Below are 22,312 nucleotides of genomic sequence, written 5' to 3'. Positions count from 1 at the left end.
CACCTTGGACCCCGGCAGCGGGGTGGTCGGCTCCGTGGTCGGTCTGCTGCGACGGCTCAGTCCGAAAGGTCTCGGCTGGGACACTGTCGCGGCGCTGGTGCGAGAACTGGGAGCCGACAACGTCGACGACAGGCTCGCCGGAGCCGTGGTCAACAGGATCTCTGTCGCCGAGTCCTCGACCAGTCGCACCGCCTCAGTCGTTGAGCTGCTAATCGCCTCCGCGCTCTCGTTCGACCCCGATCTCTTTGTCTCTTCCTCCGCAACGATGCTGTTCGCCGTGGTGAACGCCAAAGTGGTCGACGAAGGGCGGCTCGTCGACGTAACCGTGCTCGTCTCTATTTTTTCCTCTTCCTTACCAATCGACACCGCTTGCGTCACAGGATCCGGGCTAGTCGATGGCTCCGAGACCTCCTCCAAAGACCTCGAGGTCGTGCTTCGGAACCTCTGAATGTTGACGTACCTGCGAAACCATGGTTCATCCTTCGGTTAGCGCTGTGGAGCTTGAAAGTAAAGAGGATTGTGCTGGAGTGTGCACCTGAACTTGGTGGTCGGGCTCTCTTCACTCGAGTTACGCGACTCTTCTTCCTTGATCTCCGAAGAACTGTCCTCGGTGCTTCTGGAATTGTTAACTCTTCAGGATGTTCGTTCCTGTTCTTGGTTTGTCGATTACTTACCTGGATGGGGTCGTGGGACGGCGAGAACGAGCAGGCGCCTCCTCTTCCTCCTCGTCCTTCACCTCGACGTCGTTCTCGTTCCTGGAAACAATGCGAATCTTGATTCTTCACTGCTATCTACACTTTCTCCTGACGGTCCGTTTTCTCACCTGGATGTCGTGCTCGACGGCCGAGTTCGTCTGATGTTGAAGTAGTTGGGAGTCGCCCTCTGCGTCGAGCTGGCCAAGAACGGGTTGCTGACAGTCCGTTCCTCGGACGATGCGACGTCCGCGATGTCGTCTTCGAAATCGTCGTCGTCCTCGACGTCCTCTTCGTCTTCGACTGGCGGCTCCTTCGTGGAGGGTCTATACCAAAAGACGTTACAGTAGCTTCTTGCTCGTTGTACTCCCGATCAAGCGGTAATTTCGTGGAGGTGTTGCGAATCGCGATGTACACATTGTACACTGTAGCGGGGTAGTTACAGGTGGAAAATCTTGCAAGATTGATTAAACACCGCGTTCATTGCAAAAACCTCGGATCAGTGCCGGATTAAGACCTTCAGAGGCTCTATGCCCGTGATGGGCACCAGTGTCGCCAAGTGATACCCATTTGGGTATCTGTTTCCCCTCCTCCTTTTCTCCTTCCACTATCCTATTCCACCACCATGAGTATACTCCAACGTCCCCCAGTAAGACCGTAGACTGGTAACGTGACGTGCCGCGTGGTGCCGCGCACGACTGAGACGACCGTCGTGCACGCGCAACGTGTCACATATTACTCTGGTCATCAGAGAGGGGGTACATTGTATTCCCCTCGAATTTCTCGACCTGGCGACAGTGAGCCAGTGATGGGCACGTATGCCTGCCACAGGCAAAACGCTTCACCCACCAACGTCTCTTTCATGCAGCGCGCAACTTCGCTGCGCAGCGGTCTCGTGCCTCCATTTCTCCCCCCGTACGTCCAGCCGTAGTTGACCCGTGCGCGGCTTATGCTGTCTACAGTAAATTATCGTTGTAAGTCACTGCCGCCGTTCTTTTCACTGACACTCATACGAATCGGTGGTTCTCGCCGAGCGTCCCATTTGAAATACACCGGGCACGCTGGAAACCTAAGAGTCATCCCGCGTGAAAGTCATGACATACAAACATGACTGACGTTCAAACGGAAAGAATATCCGTCTCCGATATAATGTTGCACGGAGAAGCGGACAGCGAAACTCGAGAACCGTCGTCGCCGAGGAGTGGGCCACACATTGTCGGCTGTATCGGTGTGAGACCAGAAGACCACTACTAATCCAATTACAAAACTTCTTAATTTTTCGTTATTTTTTTATGATACTTTTACCACCATATTCGTGGCACTTTTATGATTAAAATGAAACGAAATATGATATAATTCCGATGATATTTACTTGTGTAACAAGCGATAAAAGTTTCGAACACAGAGGACAGCGTATGGGAAGGAAAGAGCCGCGGAGAGTCGCGGCCGCCGGCACAGATCAAAGCCCGCGTGAGCGCAGGCCTTGAAATGAAAAATTCAACTTCTTGATTATTAATTATTTTTTTATGAGACTTTCAAGAATATATTTGTGGCATTATTCTGATTAAAATGATACCAAACGCGATATAATTCGGATCACATTTACACTAACTTCCCGTTAATGTAATTGTAATGAGAAGTAACTTTCATCGTTCATTACACACGTAAATATCATCGGAATTATATCATATTTGGTTTCATTTTAATCAGAAAAATGCCACGAATATGTTGGTAAAAGTTTCATAAAAAAATAACGAAAAATAAAGAAGTTTTGTAATTGGATTAGTAGTGGTCTTCTGGTTTCACATCGATATAGCCGACAATGTTGTTGCCGCGACGGCTCTCGAGATTCCGCCACTCACCGTGGTGGTGTGAGGTGTTCCACTGACTTGGAAACGTGAGATTGGCACTGACGTACAACGATAATTTACTGTATTCACATCCATGAGGCACCGCTGCGCAGCGAAGGTGCGTGCTGCACGAAAGAGACGTTGGTGGGGGAAGCAGGCAGATCAGGGGCCCCTACCGTGTCCACCACTGCCGTAAGCATTTAAAAGATTTTTAAATAAGGATCACTTCAACGCGCAATGTAGGGAGTCCTTAGGCATTTTCGATAATTTGAGTAAAAAGCGTTTTTAACAGAAGTTAGAGCACATAAACGCTTGGTAATATTATTACTATGTAAAAGATTTGACGGTGCTCCCTTTTCCGGATGCCCTAAGCACGAGGTTGCTTCGCTTATTCGGCACGGCTATTCGAACGAAGCTACGACAGCGCCATCCACGTTGTCGCGCCGCTCATGCTCCTACAGGCCTCTCTGGCGGACAACATGCTGCCGAATATAGCTAATCATTTCTCGATGACGCAAAAGTAGGACTTCTGAGGACCTTTTCACCCTAGATTGAACCTTTATCTAACTCTTTTCACTATGGAAAAGTCCCGTCGCTGCATTATTGGGAAATATTTCCAGGCATCCCGGACCCTTGCGATCGCCGTCGGCACACGTACACGCCGACCAGGCGGTGTGTGAGTGTGCCGCCATGTCAGTTTCCATAGCCTCCCTGAGAAACGACGTGCTGCCGAATATTGCTAACCGTTTCTCGATGATGCAAAAGTACGACTTCTGAGGACCTTTCCACCCTAGATAGAACTTTCATCTAGCTCTTTTCACCATTGACAAGTCCCGTGACTGCATTATTGGGAAATATTTCCAGGCATCCCGGACCCTTGCGATCGCCGTCGGCACACGTACACGCTGATCAGGCGGTGTGTGAGTGTGCCGCGGCACGGCTATTCGAACGAAGCTACGACAGCGCCATCCACGTTGTCGTACGTCCGTACATTCTCTCTTCCTCTGTTTTACCAATACAGTGTGTTGCTCGATACTGAACTTTGGAAAACGTTCCTAGCTCCCCTACTGGACAGAAATGTTACTATTTAGCTTCCTCTAGCGGCCGTTCGTTCTTTCATAGCGTGACGATCATTATTGTGTCGGGGCATTCGGAGCTTGCCCTGGTCAGGTCCGGTTCCCTCCCCTTAATCCAGCACTGCCTCAGATCTTACCTGTTCGACCAAAGTCAGTGTTCCAAAACTCACCTAGGCCTCTCGATGGTCACGTACTGAGGCTTCTGCGACCTCCGCAAGCTCTTCACTTCGGGAACCTCGTCCAAACCTTCGAATTGCGCTCCGCCTGGTCCATTCGCGTAGCTCGTGCCCCTCGACGTGCTCGTTTTACTTGTAGCCGCCTTGGCGGACTGACGATTTAGCACCCTTTCGTACAGGCTGCGACTTATGGTTGCAGGAGTGACGCGTTCGATGTCGACGCTTGTTTCGGCCGGACCTTTGCCCTGCAGGTACAGTTGCTTCTCCAACTCCTCGATGCCGCCTGTGGGAACGGAACCTTGTACATGATCTTTACTTTGACCTCGCTGAGGAGCAGAAGTCTCCGCAACAAGTATACAGTGGATTCTATGCATAAGACAGTAAAGAGATTAGAAAAATTTAAGGCTACATTATCTTCAACTGTATACAATTTTGTGCGCAAGATATTCGGCTCCTATTTCATACAATCGATGAAGAACCGCAGTCTAGCGACCCTAACTAACCCTTTACCTACGGCAGTTGCAGCCTGGCCGTAGCTAAAATAAATTACCTGCTTTCTTGATGAGCTTTATCAGCTCCTTGATGACTTTAGGGTCCTCTTCGTCCTCTGTGCCGAGAATCTTCACGGATTCGTCGTGGCTCTCGGACTTCTTGGTGACCTGAGGCGCCTCCGTGGTCGAAGTAGTGGTCGTGGTAGTGGTAGGCTTGTTCCTGGTGATCGTTTTATAGAGAAGAGGCTTCGGAGTGGTGGTCGTGCTAGGCTCCTTCTTCTCTTCCACCTGTTCCTCCTCTTCGCTTTCGTCTTCGTCTTCGTAGTCGTCATCGTATTCATCCTCTTCCGGTTTCTCGGTGGTTGGCTTCCTGGTGGTGCTGTAGAGATAAGTTGTTCGACTAGTGGCTGCCGTAATCGGTGCCCTGGTCGTGGACGCTGAAGCCTGTGACGACGTCTTCGACTTCGGACAGACCACGTTCCGTGGATAATCGCAGGAATCCGCCGCCTTGTTGAACACCAGTCCTGTTCGAAAACGTGTTCGAGAACGACGCGATCAGCATCGAGAGATCCGATTACAAGGCTCAATGAGAAAGTGAAGGTTGAACTCACCGGAAGGACAGGTGAACTGATGCGCGACCACGCCAAGGCCACCCGGTCCGCTGTCCAGGCACCAGAAGTACTTCTTGCAGTCTCGGGGATGCGGGAAGAATCCTTCGTCCTCGCACTTGAAATCTAACATTTGACAGCGTTCGTGTTATCACTCCGATCGGGCCGACGGTTCGGTTTACAATGTGAATTACCAGGGCACTTACCAGTGCCAGGATCAGGCGTGGTTGGGGGCTCGGGTGTGGTCAGCTTGTTGCTCAGAGACTCCTCTTCCGAATCGTTCTCCTTGCGGCGGTTCTGTTTCCTGCGATTCCGATTCGAATTTCCTGTCGGTCGATTCTTCGGCCTGCTCTTCCCCTTCTCCCTCGATCTATCGTTCGTCTCTGCTTTCACCGCGTTCCCCTTATCAGAGTCATCTTCTTCGGAAGAAGATTGACTGTAGGACCGCCTGTACACGTCTTGGTCCTCCTCGTCCTCCTCCCTGCTCGTCTTTGGTCTCGCGTAAGTCCAGAATTTCGGTCTTGGAGACGTGACGCGTTTCTTCGTGATCGGTGCCGCTGTTGTGGTGGTTCTTCTGTTACCGGAACCATGTCTTCTAACTCCTGAGCTGCTTTGCGCTGTTGGCAGCCGTGTCTTCTTGCGATTCTCTGGCTGCGACTTCTGAACGGCGTTTCTGATTCGAACATGAAGACAAGGTTAACGAGACCGCACCCTGATCTTGATCCACGGGTATCGCACAGAGATTAATTAATATTTTACAATAACAGGGTTTGTATAACAATCTACTAGATTGTTTAGAAGATTGAAGCGCTAGAATCTCACGTGGAGTCGGTCAGAAGGGCTTGCTTGGCTGCCTCGATCAGCGGATACGGTCGCTCGTGGCACTTGCCCCTGAAGTCGTCGTTGTCGATCGTCCAGAACATGATGCCGCCGAGATTCTTCTCGTTCGCGTATTTCGCCTTCAGCTTCACGATGTCCTCGTCGTCGTAGCCGACCCACTGGTCGTCCTTGAACGCGTATGGACCCATTGCTTTTGGATTTGGCTGCACCACCTCCCAGTCCTCCGACTGCGATAGACTCTCGCAGATCTGAGGAGTGATAGCAACGTTGAATCAACTATACAGACATGTCCAACATGGAGCTGACCGATCATCGAAACCCTATGTCATGGATGAAGCACTTTTTGGAGGCACTATAAAGAATAGTACCGTTGTAAGTATAAGTCCTACGACTGCAGCGTCAATTTTGCATTTCGAAAGCCAATGCAGGATCAAAACTATTAGAGGAGCCAGCTTAAGCTAGCATTTTATTCCCAAGCGTATTGGTCCAACATGAATTTTGTGTTTCAGGAGCCAATGCATGATCAAAACTATTAGAGGAGCCAGCTTAAGCTAGCATTTTCTTCCCAAGCGTATTGGTCCAACATGAATTCTGTGTTTCAAGAGCCAATGCAGGATCAAAACGAATAGGGGAGCCAGCTTAAGCTAGCATTTTCTTCCCAAGCGTATTGGTCCAACATGAATTCTGTGTTTCAAGAGCCAATGCAGGATCAAAACGAATAGGGGAGCCAGCTTAAGCTAGCATTTTCTTCCCAAGCGTATTGGTGCAACATGAATTCTGTGTTTCAACAGCCAATGCAGGATCAAAACGAATAGGGGAGCCAGCTTAAGCTAGCATTTTCTTCCCAAGCGTATTGGTCCAACATGAATTCTGTGTTTCAAGAGCCAATGCAGGATCAAAACGAATAGGGGAGCCAGCTTAAGCTAGCATTTTCTTCCCAAGCGTATTGGTGCAACATGAATTCTGTGTTTCAACAGCCAATGCAGGATCAAAACGAATAGGGGAGCCAGCTTAAGCTAGCATTTTCTTCCCAAGCGTATTGGTCCAACATGAATTCTGTGTTTCAGGAGCCAATGCATGATCAAAACTATTAGAGGAGCCAGCTTAAGCTAGCATTTTCTTCCCAAGCGTATTGGTCCAACATGAATTCTGTGTTTCAGGAGCCAATGCATGATCAAAACTATTAGAGGAGCCAGCTTAAGCTAGCATTTTCTTCCCAAGCGTATTGGTCCAACATGAATTTTGTGTTTCAGGAGCCAATGCAGGATCAAAACGAATAGGGGAGCCAGCTTAAGCTAGCATTTTCTGCCCAAGCGTATTGGTCCAACATGAATTCTATGTTTCAAGAGCCAATGCATGATCAAAACTATTAGAGGAGCCAGCTTAAGCTAGCATTTTCTTCCCAAGCGTATTGGTCCAACATGAATTCTGTGTTTCAGGAGCCAATGCATGATCAAAACTATTAGAGGAGCCAGCTTAAGCTAGCATTTTCTTCCCAAGCGTATTGGTCCAACATGAATTTTGTGTTTCAGGAGCCAATGCAGGATCAAAACTATTAGAGGAGCCAGCTTAAGCTAGCATTTTCTTCCCAAGCGTATTGGTCCAACATGAATTCTGTGTTTCAAGAGCCAATGCAGGATCAAAACGAATAGGGGAGCCAGCTTAAGCTAGCATTTTCTGCCCAAGCGTATTGGTCCAACATGAATTCTGTGTTTCAACAGCCAATGCAGGATCAAAACGAATAGAGGAGCCAGCTTAAGCTAGCATTTTCGTGCCAAGCGTATTGGTGCAACATGAATTCTGTGTTTCAGGAGCCAATGCAGAATCAAAACTATTAGAGGAGCCAGCTTAAGCTAGCATTTTCTTCCCAAGCGTATTGGTCCAACATGAATTCTGTGTTTCAAGAGCCAATGCAGGATCAAAACGAATAGGGGAGCCAGCTTAAGCTAGCATTTTCTTTCCAAGCGTATTGGTCCAACATGAATTCTGTGTTTCAAGAGCCAATGCAGGATCAAAACGAATAGAGGAGATGCCAGCTTAAGAATTTTCTTAAAATTGAAAGGTCCTATCATTCCCTAAAACTAGATAAACTGAAATGGACTTGGACATGTCCTCCGGAACACAATTCAGTATTCTGAACGAATCCTGACCTCGTAGTAAGCGAGATAACCCTTCTCCCTAGTCGCATCGCCTTCAGTTCCAGGACCATCAGCTGGCGCTCCTAGCTCCGTCGCGTCCTTATTGAACAGCGTGTACGATCTACCATAAGTTGGGATTCCCAAAATGATCTTCTCCGGCGAGGCACCCTTGTTCATCAAGTAATTGATCGTATAATCCTGAAAAATTCGTCAAAGTCACCGCACAATCGAATGCAAATACCACAGAGCAAATCTTACAATCGTCAGCTCGCTGTCGTAGTTATATTCGTTGTCCTCTTCCAATGGATACAGAGGAGAATGATGATTGACAGCAGGCTCGTAGGACGAATGATAGTCGTACGACAGCAGATTGATGAAGTCCAGGTACTCGTTCAACCTGGGCACGTCGTAGCCTTTGTCGATGTACTCGATACCCGCAGGCATGGCCAGGGATAACAGTAATCTCGGTCTTCCGGTCTTCGAGGACTCCCTGTCGAACTCCTCTCTGAGTTCCTTCGATAGAAACAAAATTAATTAATTTCAACTGGATTTACAACTCCTGTGAGGAATTATCGAAGAGATCATCCAGCACGCGAGTACCAGGCGCATACCTGGACCAGGCTGGCATAGTTGTCCTTGTCCCGAGGTTTCCCGCCGTCCCTGAACGCCGGGTACTCCCAGTCGAGGTCCAGGCCGTCGAAGTGGTTCTTTCTGAGGAACTTGACGGAGTTCTTGACGAACTCCCGTCGCCTGTCCTGGTCGGCGACCATCGGCGAGAATCGGCTTGACCCCTCGTTCCATCCGCCAATCGCCAACAAGGTCTTCAGGTTCTTGTTGTACGTCTTCAGCCCGGTGAACTTGGCGTAGCCACCTTCAACATTCGCCACGGTTCATCGTCAGACACCACCTCTCTCTCTCTCTCTCTCTCTTTATGTTCAAGGTCACTGATCACACGACCAGAACTACTCAGCCTCTTCTTTTACCTTTCTCGATGTCCTGGTACTTGTCGAACGGCTTCAGAGCGTTCTCCTTGGTGAATCCACCGAACGCGTAGATCAGGTGGGTGCACAGGTACGGGTTGATGTTCTGAGGTGAGAATTTCGCCGTACCTGGCCTGTAGATCGACCAGTTAGTGTAGTAGCAGACGACCTTGCGCTCGGCATCACCTGCAACGCGAATTCAAGTACGTCCAGGTGTTTTCCCATTTCGGTTTTCGCAGAATTTTGCTACGCGAACGGCGGCGATTTTGAAGACGATTTCATGAGAAAATAGGGGAAGAACGCGTGCTCGAAACCGACGAGGCTTAATGATCCAGCTTAATGATCGATCGAGACACCTGTCTCCCCCGGTGAAACTGAAACCCGTTTCTTCCACTTTCCCACGAATCTCCTCTCTGTATTAAAACTTACTCTCGGTAATTTTCTATAACATAAGGTTGCGGACGGAGGGTTGAATACGATTTTATTCGAATAAATCGATTTTAATCCGGAACAGTGTCACAATCCGTTCTCTCGATATTCAATCTCGTCGAGCAATTAGCACGCGTGCCCCGCTAATCAAATCAGCGGAAGTTTCTCTTTTATTTTCGCGCGCACTCGCGCTGGCGCGAGTCCCCACGATCGCTTTCGATCGCGAAGAGTCACCCCAGGTGCTTTCACCGATGATCGAGCGAATCGAGGTCGACTCCAGACACAATGCGAAAATCGAGTCTGGAATTAAGATCGAGCGCGACCATGACCACACAGCTTGCCCTGGGACTCGAGCAGCGATCGCACGATCCACAAAAACCATTGTTTCTGCTTTTGTCGGCCCTAGAATTTCGTTACAGGGTCATTTGTCCCATAGGTCCCACAATGTAACCCCTAGACATGTTCTCGCGTGTCCTATATTTTTTACAGGCTCCACAATTATTCTACAAATTCTACAATTTTTTTTTCTGGGCCCTATAACTTTTTTCTACATGTCCCATACTTTTTTCGCGGTGTCTACAATTTTTTAACGCATTCCAAAATATGCTTTCAGGTCTCGGACGAAGATGGCCGCACAAATCGCGTGCGCTCATGACACAGAGTGAGTAGATTTAAAAACCATAGTTATTTATATCTACAGAAACCATTATTTTCCCGTTTGTGGGTTCTAGAATTTTTGTACAGGCCCCACAATTTTTCTCACAGATCCCATAATATTTCGTCACACCTAGACATGGTCTCTCATGTATCCTATAATTTTTTACAGGCTCCACAATTATTTTACAAGTTCTACAATTTTTTTCTCGGCCCTATAACTTTTTTCTACATGTCCCATACTTTTTTCGCGGTGTCTACAATTTTTTAACGCATTCCAAAATATGCTTTCAGGTCTCGGACGAAGATGGCCGCACAAATCGCGTGCGTTCATGACACAGAGTGAGTAGATTTAAAAACCATAGTTATTTATATGTACAGAACTCATTATTTTCCATTTTGTGGGTTCTAGAATTTTTATACAGGCCCCACAATTTTTCCCACAGATCCCACAATATTTCGTCGCACCTAGACATGGTCTCTCATGTATCCTATAATTTTTTACAGGCTCCACAATTATTTTACAAGTTCTACAATTTTTTTTCTGGGCCCTATAACTTTTTTCTACATGTCCCATACTTTTTTCGCGGTGTCTACAATTTTTTAACGCATTCCAAAATATGCTTTCAGGTCTCGGACGAAGATGGCCGCACAAATATCGTGCACTCATGACACAGGATGAGTAGATTTAAAAACCATAGTTATTTATATCTACAGAAACCATTATTTTCCCGTTTGTGGGTTCTAGAATTTGTGTACAGGCCCCACAATTTTTCCCACAGATCCCACAATATTTCGTCAGACCTATATATGGTCTCTCATGTATCCTATAATTTTTACAGGCTCCACAATTATTTTACAAAATCTACAATTTTTTCCCGGTGGTTCTATAACCTTTTTCTACATGCCCCATACTTTTTTTCGAGGTGCCTAATTTGTTAACGCATTGCAAAATATGCTTTCAGGTCTCGGACGAAGATGGCCGCACAAATCGCGTGCGCTCATGACGCATGGTGAGCAGATTTAAAAGCGACATTTATCCGGCTCTCATTAGTCTTTAACGATTCGTTTCCACGATCGACCGCGCTGTTGCAAATCGGCCTCGAGTCACGAAAGAAGTTTCATAATTGCCTAGAAAGCAGTTCGATTTTCCCGGTGCGGTGGAAAGAAGAAAAAAAAAAAAGGAACGATCGTTTCGCTGGAACTGTTTCCACGGGTATCGCTAACGACTCGCGCGCGTTTTGCATGGAGCGGAATTGTTCTCCCGTTCGCGGCAGCCATCGACGATTCGACGGAAACGGCTGGCGCCGCGCGACGATTCTCTTTCACCGCATAGTTTCGCGTTGCGCCGACGGTAATGGTGTTAAGGCGATGCATAACATCGCAGATAATATCGGTAAGAGGCGCGTCGCTCGCTGAGAACCTGGAATTATCGCCGGGAGCTCGCGAAATTTCCACGCGGACGTTTTCGGCGACCTATTTCCTTCTTCCCGTGCTTTCTTCCCGTGACTTCATGGTCTCCAAAATTTTTGGAAACACTGGCCACTTCCCTTCATCTACTCTCATTCCCTGTCTGACCCCTCATCGTAAACTACAGCCAAATATTCCTCACAATCGCTTCTTCATTCGTTAATCTCCTCTTTTCGGACCCTGAAGATGTAAACGGTTCTAGCGACCTGGTTCTTGCCTTTTGGGAGGTCTCGATTTTTTCGTGGACCATACGCAGTTGCGTGATCTACCCTCTACTCCGTATATTTCATCTTTCACCGCAAAATACTTCTTACTATTTCTTGCATTCGCACTTTCGTTCGTTAATGTCCTCTTTCTGGACCCTGAAGATGTAAACGGTTCTAGCGACCTGGTTCTTGCCTTTTGGGAGGTCTCGATTTTTTCTTGGACTATAGACACTTCCGTGGTCTACCCTTTACTCCCTATATTTCATCTTTGACAGCAAAATACCCCTAACTATTTTTGCATTCTCTCTTTCGTTCGTTAGTGTCCTCTTTCTGGACCCTGAAGATGTAAACGGTTCTAGCGACCTGGTTCTTGCCTTTTGGGAGGTCTCGATTTTTTCGTGGACCATACGCAGTTGCGTGATCTACCCTTTACTCCCTATATTTCATCTTTGACAGCAAAATACCCCTAACTATTTTTGCATGCTCTCTTTCGTTCGTTAGTCTCCCCTTTCTGGACTCCGAAGATGTAAACGGTTCTAGCGACCTGGTTCTTGCCTTTTGGGAGGTCTCGATTTTTTCGTGAACCATAGACACTGACATGGTCTGCCCTCTACTCCCTATATTTCATCTTTCACCGCAAAATAGCTCTAACTATATTCTGCATTTACACTTTCGTTTGTTAATCTCCTCTTTCTGGACTCCGAAGATGTAAACGGTTCTAGCGACCTGTTTCCTCTCTTTTTATAGGTCTAACATTTTGCTTGGGCCCGGGACACTTCCAAGCGGATCCAGCGATCTATTTCTGGTCTCTCCACGATCTCAGATTCTCAGGCCTCCGGCACTTCGCCCACGCCATCGATTCGTATGAAACAATCCCGATCTACGCGAACGACCATCGATTTATCGCTCGGAGAACGAAACGATCGAGAAGAACATTCTTTCGGTTATAAGGGCGTTCCCGCGCGTCGATCACGATCTCACCTTTAGCTAGCCACAAGCGGATTGCGTCAATTATGCCGGTTTTTTCAGATCCCGGAAACGGTTACCGTATCGATTACGAGATGCGAAGATAGAAACTCGGCGGGAACGATCGCCTTTAAGGATCGCTCGATCGCGAGCCTTTTCACACTTACAATGTTACTTTCGACGATTCCGAGACCGCCTCCGATTCCCCGCCAGATCTCACCTGGTCCCACCTGATTCCCACATGATAGGCAACCCCTCTCCTCGAACGGAATCCGATCGAAACGCTCTCGAACCTCCGCTTCGGGAGGTTTTTGCCGCGTACCGTTTTCACCGGGAACGGTGCTTGTCCGTGTATAAGCACGTTTCACCGATCGGCACACGGGACACGCAGTGAAAACTGCATCCGTGCGTGCATGCATGCACCGGTCCTCACGTGCACCGAGCACGCTAGAGAAATTACGAGGGACGCCGGGAGACTCGGTCACAGAGTAAATGGGCCATTCTTTCGCGGCGCTAACCTTGCTGTCTGTGTACTCTTCTCTCTCTCTCTCACACACACACACTCTCTTTCTCTTTTGCCACCGATTGCTCCAGCGGTGGAAATTCGATCTCGTTAGAAATTGCATTTGACCCTTCGTTGCACCGACCGGGTCTGTGCGATCCGCGAATTGAATTTGCACCGTTTCAGTTGTCTTGAAATTATCTTGGAATTCCTCAATGAATTCTTGTTTTACTAGGAACATGTAGTTTTATGTAATGCAACAACGACAGATCTTATCGTGTGAGAATGCTTGTTAAAACGGCTCCACGGTTCACATAGGAAACAGAACCTGTTAAAATATTCAGCAGCTCTTCCTATCGCTGCTAGAAACTCGTACGTGTCGGCTGCGATTTCCACAATTTTCGCCGACTCGCAATTTTCATCGATACTCCAGTTCGAAATTGAGATAACGTTGAGTCCGTTCGATCTCAGCAACTCACGCGTGTGCTACATTTCTCAACGATAATTCGACGAGTTCATACGTGCAACGAGTAAGCCGCTAAAGTGGAATAAATGAGTTGCAATATTTCGAGGTTTTGTGTACAGATCGTACAAAAACGCCTGTGTATCAAGGCTGAAATGTTTCACTTTTACATGGATCTTGTATTGTCGCAGCAAGCATTGAAATCAGACTTTTCGGTGCGTTGTTCCTGGATCCTCGATCCTGATCAAGATCGAAGACGCGTTCGAGTGGGCGCGCGAGCACGTCGCGTCGTTGTGCGTTTCTAATGACGAAATTTGTTTCTTTCGTTGCTAAATAGAACTAAATATGTACTCACCGTGCTGTACCGCCGCGAGCAAAATACACAAGGCGAGCACCAGCGACACCGTTCGGCACCCCTGAAACGAAAAAGCAATCCCGTTAAAAATCAACGAGATATCCCAACATCAAGATGGAGCCCTAATACTTTAATACAAAAACTATTTCTTCTCACTGTGGCAGAAAAAGCGTTGCCTTCATTGGCAGACTGGAAATTATTCAGATTGTACAAAATTTTCAATGGCTGTACCAAAAGGAAGCTTGACAATCATATTTTGCGCGATAATCCCAACCAAAACTATTAGATTATGTTGCTGTTGAAGGAGCTATTGACAAATAATTCTGCAATCTCGTCATAAATGCACGTCAGTTATTTTCAAAAGGAAATAGAAATTAAACCACGGAACAAGTCCAACTCGGTATGTATATCGAACATACTCTTAGCCTGATGAATGCTTTCGACATCGAGATGATTGAACTTTGAGTCGGCTTGTTTGTATCGAAACGGAAGAATTTTTCTGCGAAAATCAATGGAAGACAGTCGAAGAAAGGAAAGTTTAGGCTGCCTAGCTTCGAAAGTAAAAGTTAATCCTACATAAGAATTGTACAAACAAACGATTAAGCCTGAATATCTACCCCACGCTTTCGTAACCGAGTCACGAGCAGCAACAGGCTCGCAATTATGATCGTAAGTAGCCACGAACGGCTCTCGTTTCGAATTGTACGGCCGAGGCTTCCGCGGCCGCTGTCTACACGCCATTATGTTTCTCTTGCGTTTTTCCCCTTGGGCCTTTTTCCGTTGTCCGGTGCACAGGCGCGTTCAACGATCCCCATTACCCTTGAGCGCTCTTTACTTTCTGCGAACAGTGGTTTCTCCCTCGTTCTCGCAATCAAGGACAGCGTTGTTATCGCTGATCCGTTCGCGGAAGATCGCGATTCCCTCCAATGAGGAAGGACCTGTCCACGAAAGGTTACAGAATATGCAAAAATATTGTAGCGTCTATGAACAAATTCTAGGACCCATGAAAAAATTGTACAACCTTGGAAAAACGTCCAGAACTTACGAAAAACGTTTAGGATCTACCAAAAAAATTGCTGAGCTTGTGAATAAATTTTTGAAGCTGTAAGGACGTCTGTCTCACGAAAAAAAGTATGCAGTCTCCAAAAATTATTGAAGCTTGTGAGAAATTGTAGAACTTTCGAGAAGCGTTCAGAACTTTCAAAAAATGTTTAGGGTTTACCAAAAAATTGTAAAACTTGCGAATAAATTTTGGAAGCTGCGAGGACGTCTTAGGTCTCACGAAAAAAAGTATACAGTCTCCAAAAATTATTGAAGCTTGTGAGAAATTGTAGAACTTTCGAGAAGCGTTCAGAACTTTCAAAAAATGTTTAGGGTTTACCAAAAAAATGGTAAAACTTGCGAATAAATTATGGAAGCTGCGAGGACGTCTTAGGTCTCACGAAAAAAAGTATACAGTCTCCAAAAAAATATTGAAGCTTGTGAGAAATTGTAGAACTTTCGAGAAGCGTTCAGAACTTTCAAAAAATATTTAGGATCTACCAAAAAAATTGTAAAACTTGCAAATAAATGGAAGCTGCGAGGACGTCTTAGGTCTCACGAAAAAAGTATGCAGTCTCCAAAAAATATTGAAGCTTGTGGGAAATTGTAGAACTTTCGAGAAGCGTTCAGAACTTTCAAAAAATGTTTAGGGTTAACCAAAAAAATGGTAAAACTTGCGAATAAATTTTGGAAGCTGCGAGGACATCTTAGGTCTCTGGATAAAAAGAATAGAGCCCCCAAAAGAGTTCTGAGGCTTTTAAAAAATTCTAAGACCCGTGAAAGAATTTTAAGATTTACCAGAAGGGTTCTAGGGCCCCCAAGACGCGTTCAAGGCCCGGGAAAAAATTGTGGGGCCCGCGAAGAGATTGTGGAGGTCAGGAGAAATCGATATAGTGAGCATAGAAGTTGTGGGACTCGTGAAAGAATGGTTAGTACGGCGTTGTTACAACAAATAAATAAAGGAAGTTTGTGATCCATATAGGGTCTGTGGCTCGACTATTTTGGCAGACTGCTTTCTACAGGTTCTGACGATCTCGCCTAATTAACGTCCCCCGACCGATTCCACTTTCGACTTCAACGGAGTCGACTCGATCCGTTATGGATTTGCATAGGCGGGTTCTCCGAGGAGAATACGATTAGCCGCGATCCTCTTTCGAAATCCCGCCGCTCGGAAACGACCGGTCGAGGACAATTGCGTGGATTTCCGTCGGCCGACCTCGTTCGACTTTCCTACCGATCGAAAATACACGAGCCTATCGGAACCCGATCGTTATTCGTGCCCTGGGCAGTACAGAACGCGATAACAGAGATTAATTACTGCGGGTCTTTATGCAAAATAAAAATACATAAGAATTTCTTTCTTCAAAATTTAAAAAAAATTTTATCGTCCATTGTTTACAATTTTCCCTACTCGTTCCATTACATACTCTATTAATTACGTCGTAGATAGGACTTGATTTTAGCTTTATGAAATTGTTGCTGATCATTAGTCAACAAGTTCAAGAGAAATTACACTCTATTAGAAATAGTATCAGTGAAAATAGAAACCCGGGTAACGGGACCGTGCGGTGATAAGTAGACTGTGCATCTTCTCAAAATGCAGCCGAATGATCCTTCTCTCCCAATTTTCCATAACTACAGATTTTCTATCGTTCCCCGAGCACCCTTACAATTTCTCATTGTCGAAAATTCTTCCTACGGGCCTTGAAAATTATTTGCAAACCTCAAAAACTCTTTTTACAAGTCTTGAAAGTTTACTAGAACCTCGGGAGCTTCATCACAGGACCACGCGTTCTCTTCCTTGCTCACAAGTTTCACAATTTTTTCCTAGGCCCGGAACTAACGGTAGATTTTGGGAAATGCTCGGGAAAAGCTCCAAAGTGATCGCAGTCGTCGGAAAGGATGAATTTGCCATCGATCAGCCAGATCGCGGACGCCGGCGCGCCGATCTCGCGTCGTTCTCGATCCAGAGGGTTCCGGATTCGATCGAGGATCTCGGTGATGATGCGCAAAGGCGGATCAGGCCCGCGACACCTGTCGGGGCACCTCCTCTGGTTACGCAACCCGCGAACGCGTAAAGAGAAAGCAAGAAGAAAGAAGGCTCGCGGCGGCGACTTTCTCGCGCGTTTCGGCCGACGAGCGCGCGTTACGTTCGCGTTACGTTACGTTGCGACGGCGTTCCTGCGCCTTCGAACAATTAGCCGGTGTCTAGAGGGAGGCTGCATTTAGGCTAGACTATCCTCGATCGCGGATAACGCATTCCACGCCCGTTTACCGCCTTGGAATCCGCTGGTTTTCCCGCGTTTCCCTTTCACCCGCGCCGCGACTACTGAAACCTCTCATATTAACGTTTATCGCCTGCTCTCGGGCTCTTATGAGACAAGTTCAATTAAATTTGAAAAATTGATCACCGTTGCGATCAATTTAGTTTTCTTTATTTTCCCCAATTTAGTATTTAGTTCTTTTTACGCCACTCCTTAGTGCAATCCACGCGCACGATCCGAAACGGGGATCGTGGCACGTAATGGGTTAAAATAATCGTTGGCCGGGCCGAGCCGGTGATACTCGCGAGCAAAAATAAGCGGCTCGAAATTTAAAGGCTCGACGGGTTCCGCCGCTTTCTCGCGTCGCGGAACGGGATTCCGATAGAAGGAATCGGTCGGGAACGCGTGTGGAGCGGCTCGAAAAATTCTCCCCCCGGACCCTTCTAAATGTCAAATCACTTTCTACGGGGCCGAGAGGCTTCGGCTCGTCGAGATCACAGCCGTTCTGTAACGCCTGTAACGTTTGTAACGCCAGCGAAAAACCACCTGCTCGACGGGCCAATTCCTTTCGGTAAGTTTCGCAACCGGAACGGAAAGCGTCTCGACGCGACGCGTCACGGAATCCCGTCGCGTCGACTTCCAGGAAACATATTATCCAATTCGTTTCTTCGGCTGCGGATTAGCGAAACAACTTCTGGTCGCCTAAACTGTGCGCGTCTGGCCGAGAGCGGAGCTTTTTTTTTTTTTTTTTTGGTCGAACGATTTCGCGACACAGAAGCCGAACGAGCGAGAATGTTGCTTCACCGTGTGTGCTTTGTTCAAGTTGACAGAGTATGTGCTTGGGTAACGCTTTCGATTGGTGAAAACCAGGGACCAAAAATAAAAGTTATTCTAAAATTTTCTACGATAAAAATCATTGGTAAAAGATTGATTATTATTGAAATTTAAGATAATCTATACAAAGTATAAAGAAAACAATTCGAAGAAAACGATTAAAAAGTATCGATTTTTATACTTTTTGGTTACAAGTAACAGTTATTAGCGTCCGAAAAATTGGATCCTCCGCGATAACTGTTATCGATGAAGAAAAACTGTTTCGATTGCTCAAAGCAGTTGTCGATGAGAGGAGTTCATTTCGATCGCTCATAGTTAATGCAAAATAAAAATTTTCTATCTGAATTGCAACAAACTGGAGTGAAGTAGAAATTTATTTTCTTTCTTAATATGTTTAATAGATTGGAAATAATATAACAGTATTTTTAAAATCTTCTGTTGTTTTTACTGTTTTAAATTACACCTACTCATTTTTGTCATAAATGCATAAAATCCTTAGTCTACTCATAACAGTTATCAATGAGAGAAATTTATTTCGATCGCTCATAACAGTTATCGATGACAAAAGTTAATTTCGATCGCTCATAACAGTTATCAATGAGAGAAATTTATTTCGATCGCTCATAACAGTTATCAATGAGAGAAGTTCATTTCGATCATACATAACAGTTATCAATGAGAGAAATTTATTTCGATCGCTCATAACAGTTATCGATGATCGAATTTCTTTTCACTTGTTCATAATAATTATTGATGAGAAAATTCATTTCAGTTGCTTATTTAATTGCTGAGTTGTCTACTCTTTTTCGGATGGAGCAAGCCTTTGAAACCATAAGAACAAAACAAAATATGAAAAAAAATGTTTCAACATTTTTTCAACTGGGAAAATCAGAAATATATACTCCCGTATTTATCAAAACTAGCGTGCATAATTCATGCAGTGCCCTCAACTGAGGTTAGCGTTGAACGAACCTTTTCTGCTCTAAAATTAACGTTAGATGATTTGCGGTGTAATTTGTTAGGAGAAAATTTGGAAAAATTCATGTTTGTCACCTTAAATTTAGATTGTAGCAATTAATTTTATGAATACAAAATTTATTAAACAATTGATTGCCTACCATTTGAAAGTTGTACTATTTAATAATAACTTTATTTAATAACTGTTATGAGCGATCGAAATGAACTCCTCTCATCGATAACTGTTATTAGCGATCGAAATAAATTTCTCTCATTGATAACTGTTAGAAGTGAGCGAAATGAATTTTTCTCAACGATAACATTTACCAACAAGAGAAAAAATTTTCGGTTACTTATAATCTTTATTTGTAACCAATACGATTTTAGTCGATGAAATACTTGTTATTCCATGGCTTTGTTTCTTTTTGGTTTTAACAGTTATGGTCCCTGGTGAAAACGTTTAAGCACTGGTACTAAATGGCCCGGTTGAACGGTCGATTGCTGAATGGTCGTCCTGAGTCCTGAGTTTCAGTATGCAAATTTTTATTGTCCGTTGTTTCGCCAAAATATTGCCGGGTAATTCTCTTTCCTTGTTGTAAATTGTAAATGAGAGTAGATAGATATACCGTCGATCCTGATTTCATAAGCTTCATACTTCATTAGAAAATTGCCAGCAGGTAAAGTATTAAACTCGTAACTTTCATTTATAAGCAAAGAAACTTCTTCTGGAAAGTGCGTATTTAATTACACATTTAAAAAAGAACTACGCGAGTTTTTTAATGTACAGTTACTGAAAATTAATAGCCTTCCGTTGACTAATATGTTCAGACTGTCATGAATGAATGAAGCGCGTTAACTATTCGGTACTAGACACGACACGAAAAGAGATAGCTGTGCAAAAAGAAAATCGAACCGTGATTTCGTAAAAGTCATTAAAAAGAAGATGTAGGTTGAGATACTCGTATGGTACAGTTGAGTGCGCGTTACGGCTGCATAAAGATCGCAATCGGTACAAATATTTCCGTGTATTTTACAAACGTAAAAATTCCACGAACGCATAAAGTTTGCCAACGGGTAAACGCGACACCTACGAAGGGAATTGGGTTCATTAAATAGAAAATGGAAGGGCGACTTCGTGGAATAAACGTTTAGGCTGACAATAGGCTCACGAGGTCGTAAAAATGTCGGAGATGTTTCGGTCGAACGTTTGCCGGAGAGAATTCAATGAACTCGGCCGCGAAAGTTGCGCGAAACGTTCGGGCATTGCACGGCGTGCGTTTCATCGCCAGTTTAGAGACTTCGACGCCCGCAATGGACGTTAGGCGGAGTCTCGCTCGTAAATCTCGCTCGACGAACAATATTTGACTCAATATTCGACTAAAAAAATTGACAAAATTGTAGTGAGAGTCTCTAAAAGTTCCTGAGATTCGATAGAGTATCCGTGAGCAGTCCGAGAACCTCGTTTATCGCAGTACAGTGATTTCTCTATACAGGGTGGCCCACATAACTCTGAACAGCTCAATATCTCGAAAACTATGCCATCGATTTTAAAGTTCTTAGTCTTAAATTGCATGGAACTGAAGGGCCTTTCTGACTACATAAACGTGAAGTGGCCTCCCTTCCCCTTTAACGGGGGAGGGGAGGTACCTTTGTAATTTTAAATGGAACCCCCTATAAAATGTTACATATTTAGATTCTACCGGAAAAAACAAGTCAATTTTGTCTGAAACATTTTTTTGTCAGATACTTCCATGATGAGATATAACAGTTTGAAGTTTCGAGTTGTAGGTACTTGAAGCGCTCGGAAGTAGCGTTATGGAATTATACGCGCTTGAGTCCTTTGCTTATTCATGAAGAAACACAAACAATAATATTTACAATTCTTGAGTTTGACTCACTTATCTATGAAAACGTTTTCAGTTTAGAGCTGTTATTCAAGCAGTAACATTGTGATTATGGCTACTTTTGACACAGAAGTGAATATGTTATTAACGTTAGGTGAATGCCAAAAAAATTATCGGCGTGCAGCAGTGATGTTTTCTGAACGTTATGGGATCAAAAAATGTCATGCAACATTTCATAATTTAGAAAAGCGGCTTCGCGAGCACGGTGAATTGTGTAAAAAAACTCGCAATAAACCTAAAGCTGTTACTAATGAAAATAATAGTGCCAGTATTCTTGCTGCAATTACATTAAATCCTCATATTAATCAACGTACACTTGCACAAACATCACATATTAGTCGCTCATCAATTCAACGAATTTTGAAACGGCAAAAGTATCATCCATATCACATGGTTTTATCACAAGAGCTTTCGATAGCAGATTACGATCACCGCGTAAGATTTTGTGAGTGGCTGCAGGGTGTTGTGGAAAACGACTTTTTGTGCAAAATACTTTTTTCCGATGAGGCCACTTTTATAAATTCAGGGCATGTAAATAGACATAATCTGCATTATTGGGCCGTGGAAAACCCAAATTGGATGCGATGTGTTCCCTTTCAACATCGATGGTCTTTAAATGTTTGGTGTGGCCTAATAGGAGATTTTGTGATTGGACCTTATTTTTTTCAAGAAACTGTAACATCTGCAAGTTATTGTGATTTCTTAAAAAATCATTTTCCTGCGCTTTTGGAAGATGTGCCACTGCATGTTGGAAGAGAAATGTGGTTCCAACAAGACGGCGCTCCTCCACATTTTGCAATCATCACCAGGCAATTTTTGAACGAAAAATTTGGGAACAAATGGATAGGTCGTAGGGGGCCTCGTCAATGGCCTCCTCGATCCCCCGATCTAACACCATTAGATTTTTTCTTATGGGGATATGTAAAGGACAAAGTTATGTTTGAACCACCGACGACAAAAGAGGATATGAAACAAAGAATACGTAACGCTTGCGCTTCAGTGACTCCCGAAATGTTAAAAAATGTTAGAACAACTTTGATGTTTCGAGTAAATAAATGTTTACAAGCCCGTGGTGGACATTTTGAACATTTAATTTAAAGTACATTTTATTTCTTCACGAATAAGCGAAGGACTCAAGCGCGTATAATTCCATAACGGTATTTCCGAGCGCTTCAAGTACCTACAACTCGAAACTTCAAACTGTCATATCTCATCATGGAAGTATCTGACAAAAAAATGTTTCAGACAAAATTGACTTGTTTTTTCCGGTAGAATCTAAATATGTAACATTTTATAGGGGGTTCCATTTAAAATTATAAAGGTACCTCCCCTCCCCCGTTAAAAGGGAAGGGAGGCCACTTCACGTTTATGTAGTCAGAAAGGCCCTTCAGTTCCATGCAATTTAAGACTAAGAAC

General features: G+C 44.9%; 1 protein-coding gene across 1 annotated transcript in view; it reads right to left on the bottom strand.

The window, feature by feature from the left end:
- Window positions 1-22,312, bottom strand: part of LOC143356396 (uncharacterized) — a 39,597-nt gene that overhangs the window by 9,975 nt on the left and 7,310 nt on the right. The window contains exons 2-15 of the mRNA XM_076792045.1: window positions 13,897-13,957; window positions 8,855-9,037; window positions 8,483-8,742; window positions 8,130-8,384; window positions 7,884-8,069; window positions 5,716-5,981; window positions 5,100-5,566; window positions 4,897-5,019; window positions 4,345-4,809; window positions 3,789-4,077; window positions 824-1,018; window positions 675-755; window positions 536-616; window positions 4-460 (exon numbers count right to left, since the gene is read on the bottom strand). Of these exons, the coding sequence (XP_076648160.1) occupies window positions 4-460; window positions 536-616; window positions 675-755; window positions 824-1,018; window positions 3,789-4,077; window positions 4,345-4,809; window positions 4,897-5,019; window positions 5,100-5,566; window positions 5,716-5,981; window positions 7,884-8,069; window positions 8,130-8,384; window positions 8,483-8,742; window positions 8,855-9,037; window positions 13,897-13,957 (3,369 nt within the window). The remainder of the gene's footprint in view (window positions 1-3; window positions 461-535; window positions 617-674; window positions 756-823; window positions 1,019-3,788; window positions 4,078-4,344; window positions 4,810-4,896; window positions 5,020-5,099; window positions 5,567-5,715; window positions 5,982-7,883; window positions 8,070-8,129; window positions 8,385-8,482; window positions 8,743-8,854; window positions 9,038-13,896; window positions 13,958-22,312) is intronic.

The sequence above is a fragment of the Halictus rubicundus genome, chromosome 8 (genome assembly GCF_050948215.1).
Source record: "Halictus rubicundus isolate RS-2024b chromosome 8, iyHalRubi1_principal, whole genome shotgun sequence".
In the NCBI taxonomy this organism is placed as follows: domain Eukaryota; kingdom Metazoa; phylum Arthropoda; class Insecta; order Hymenoptera; family Halictidae; genus Halictus; species Halictus rubicundus.
Note: the sequence above shows the minus strand (reverse complement) of the source record. Positions and strands in the feature narration are given on the sequence as shown.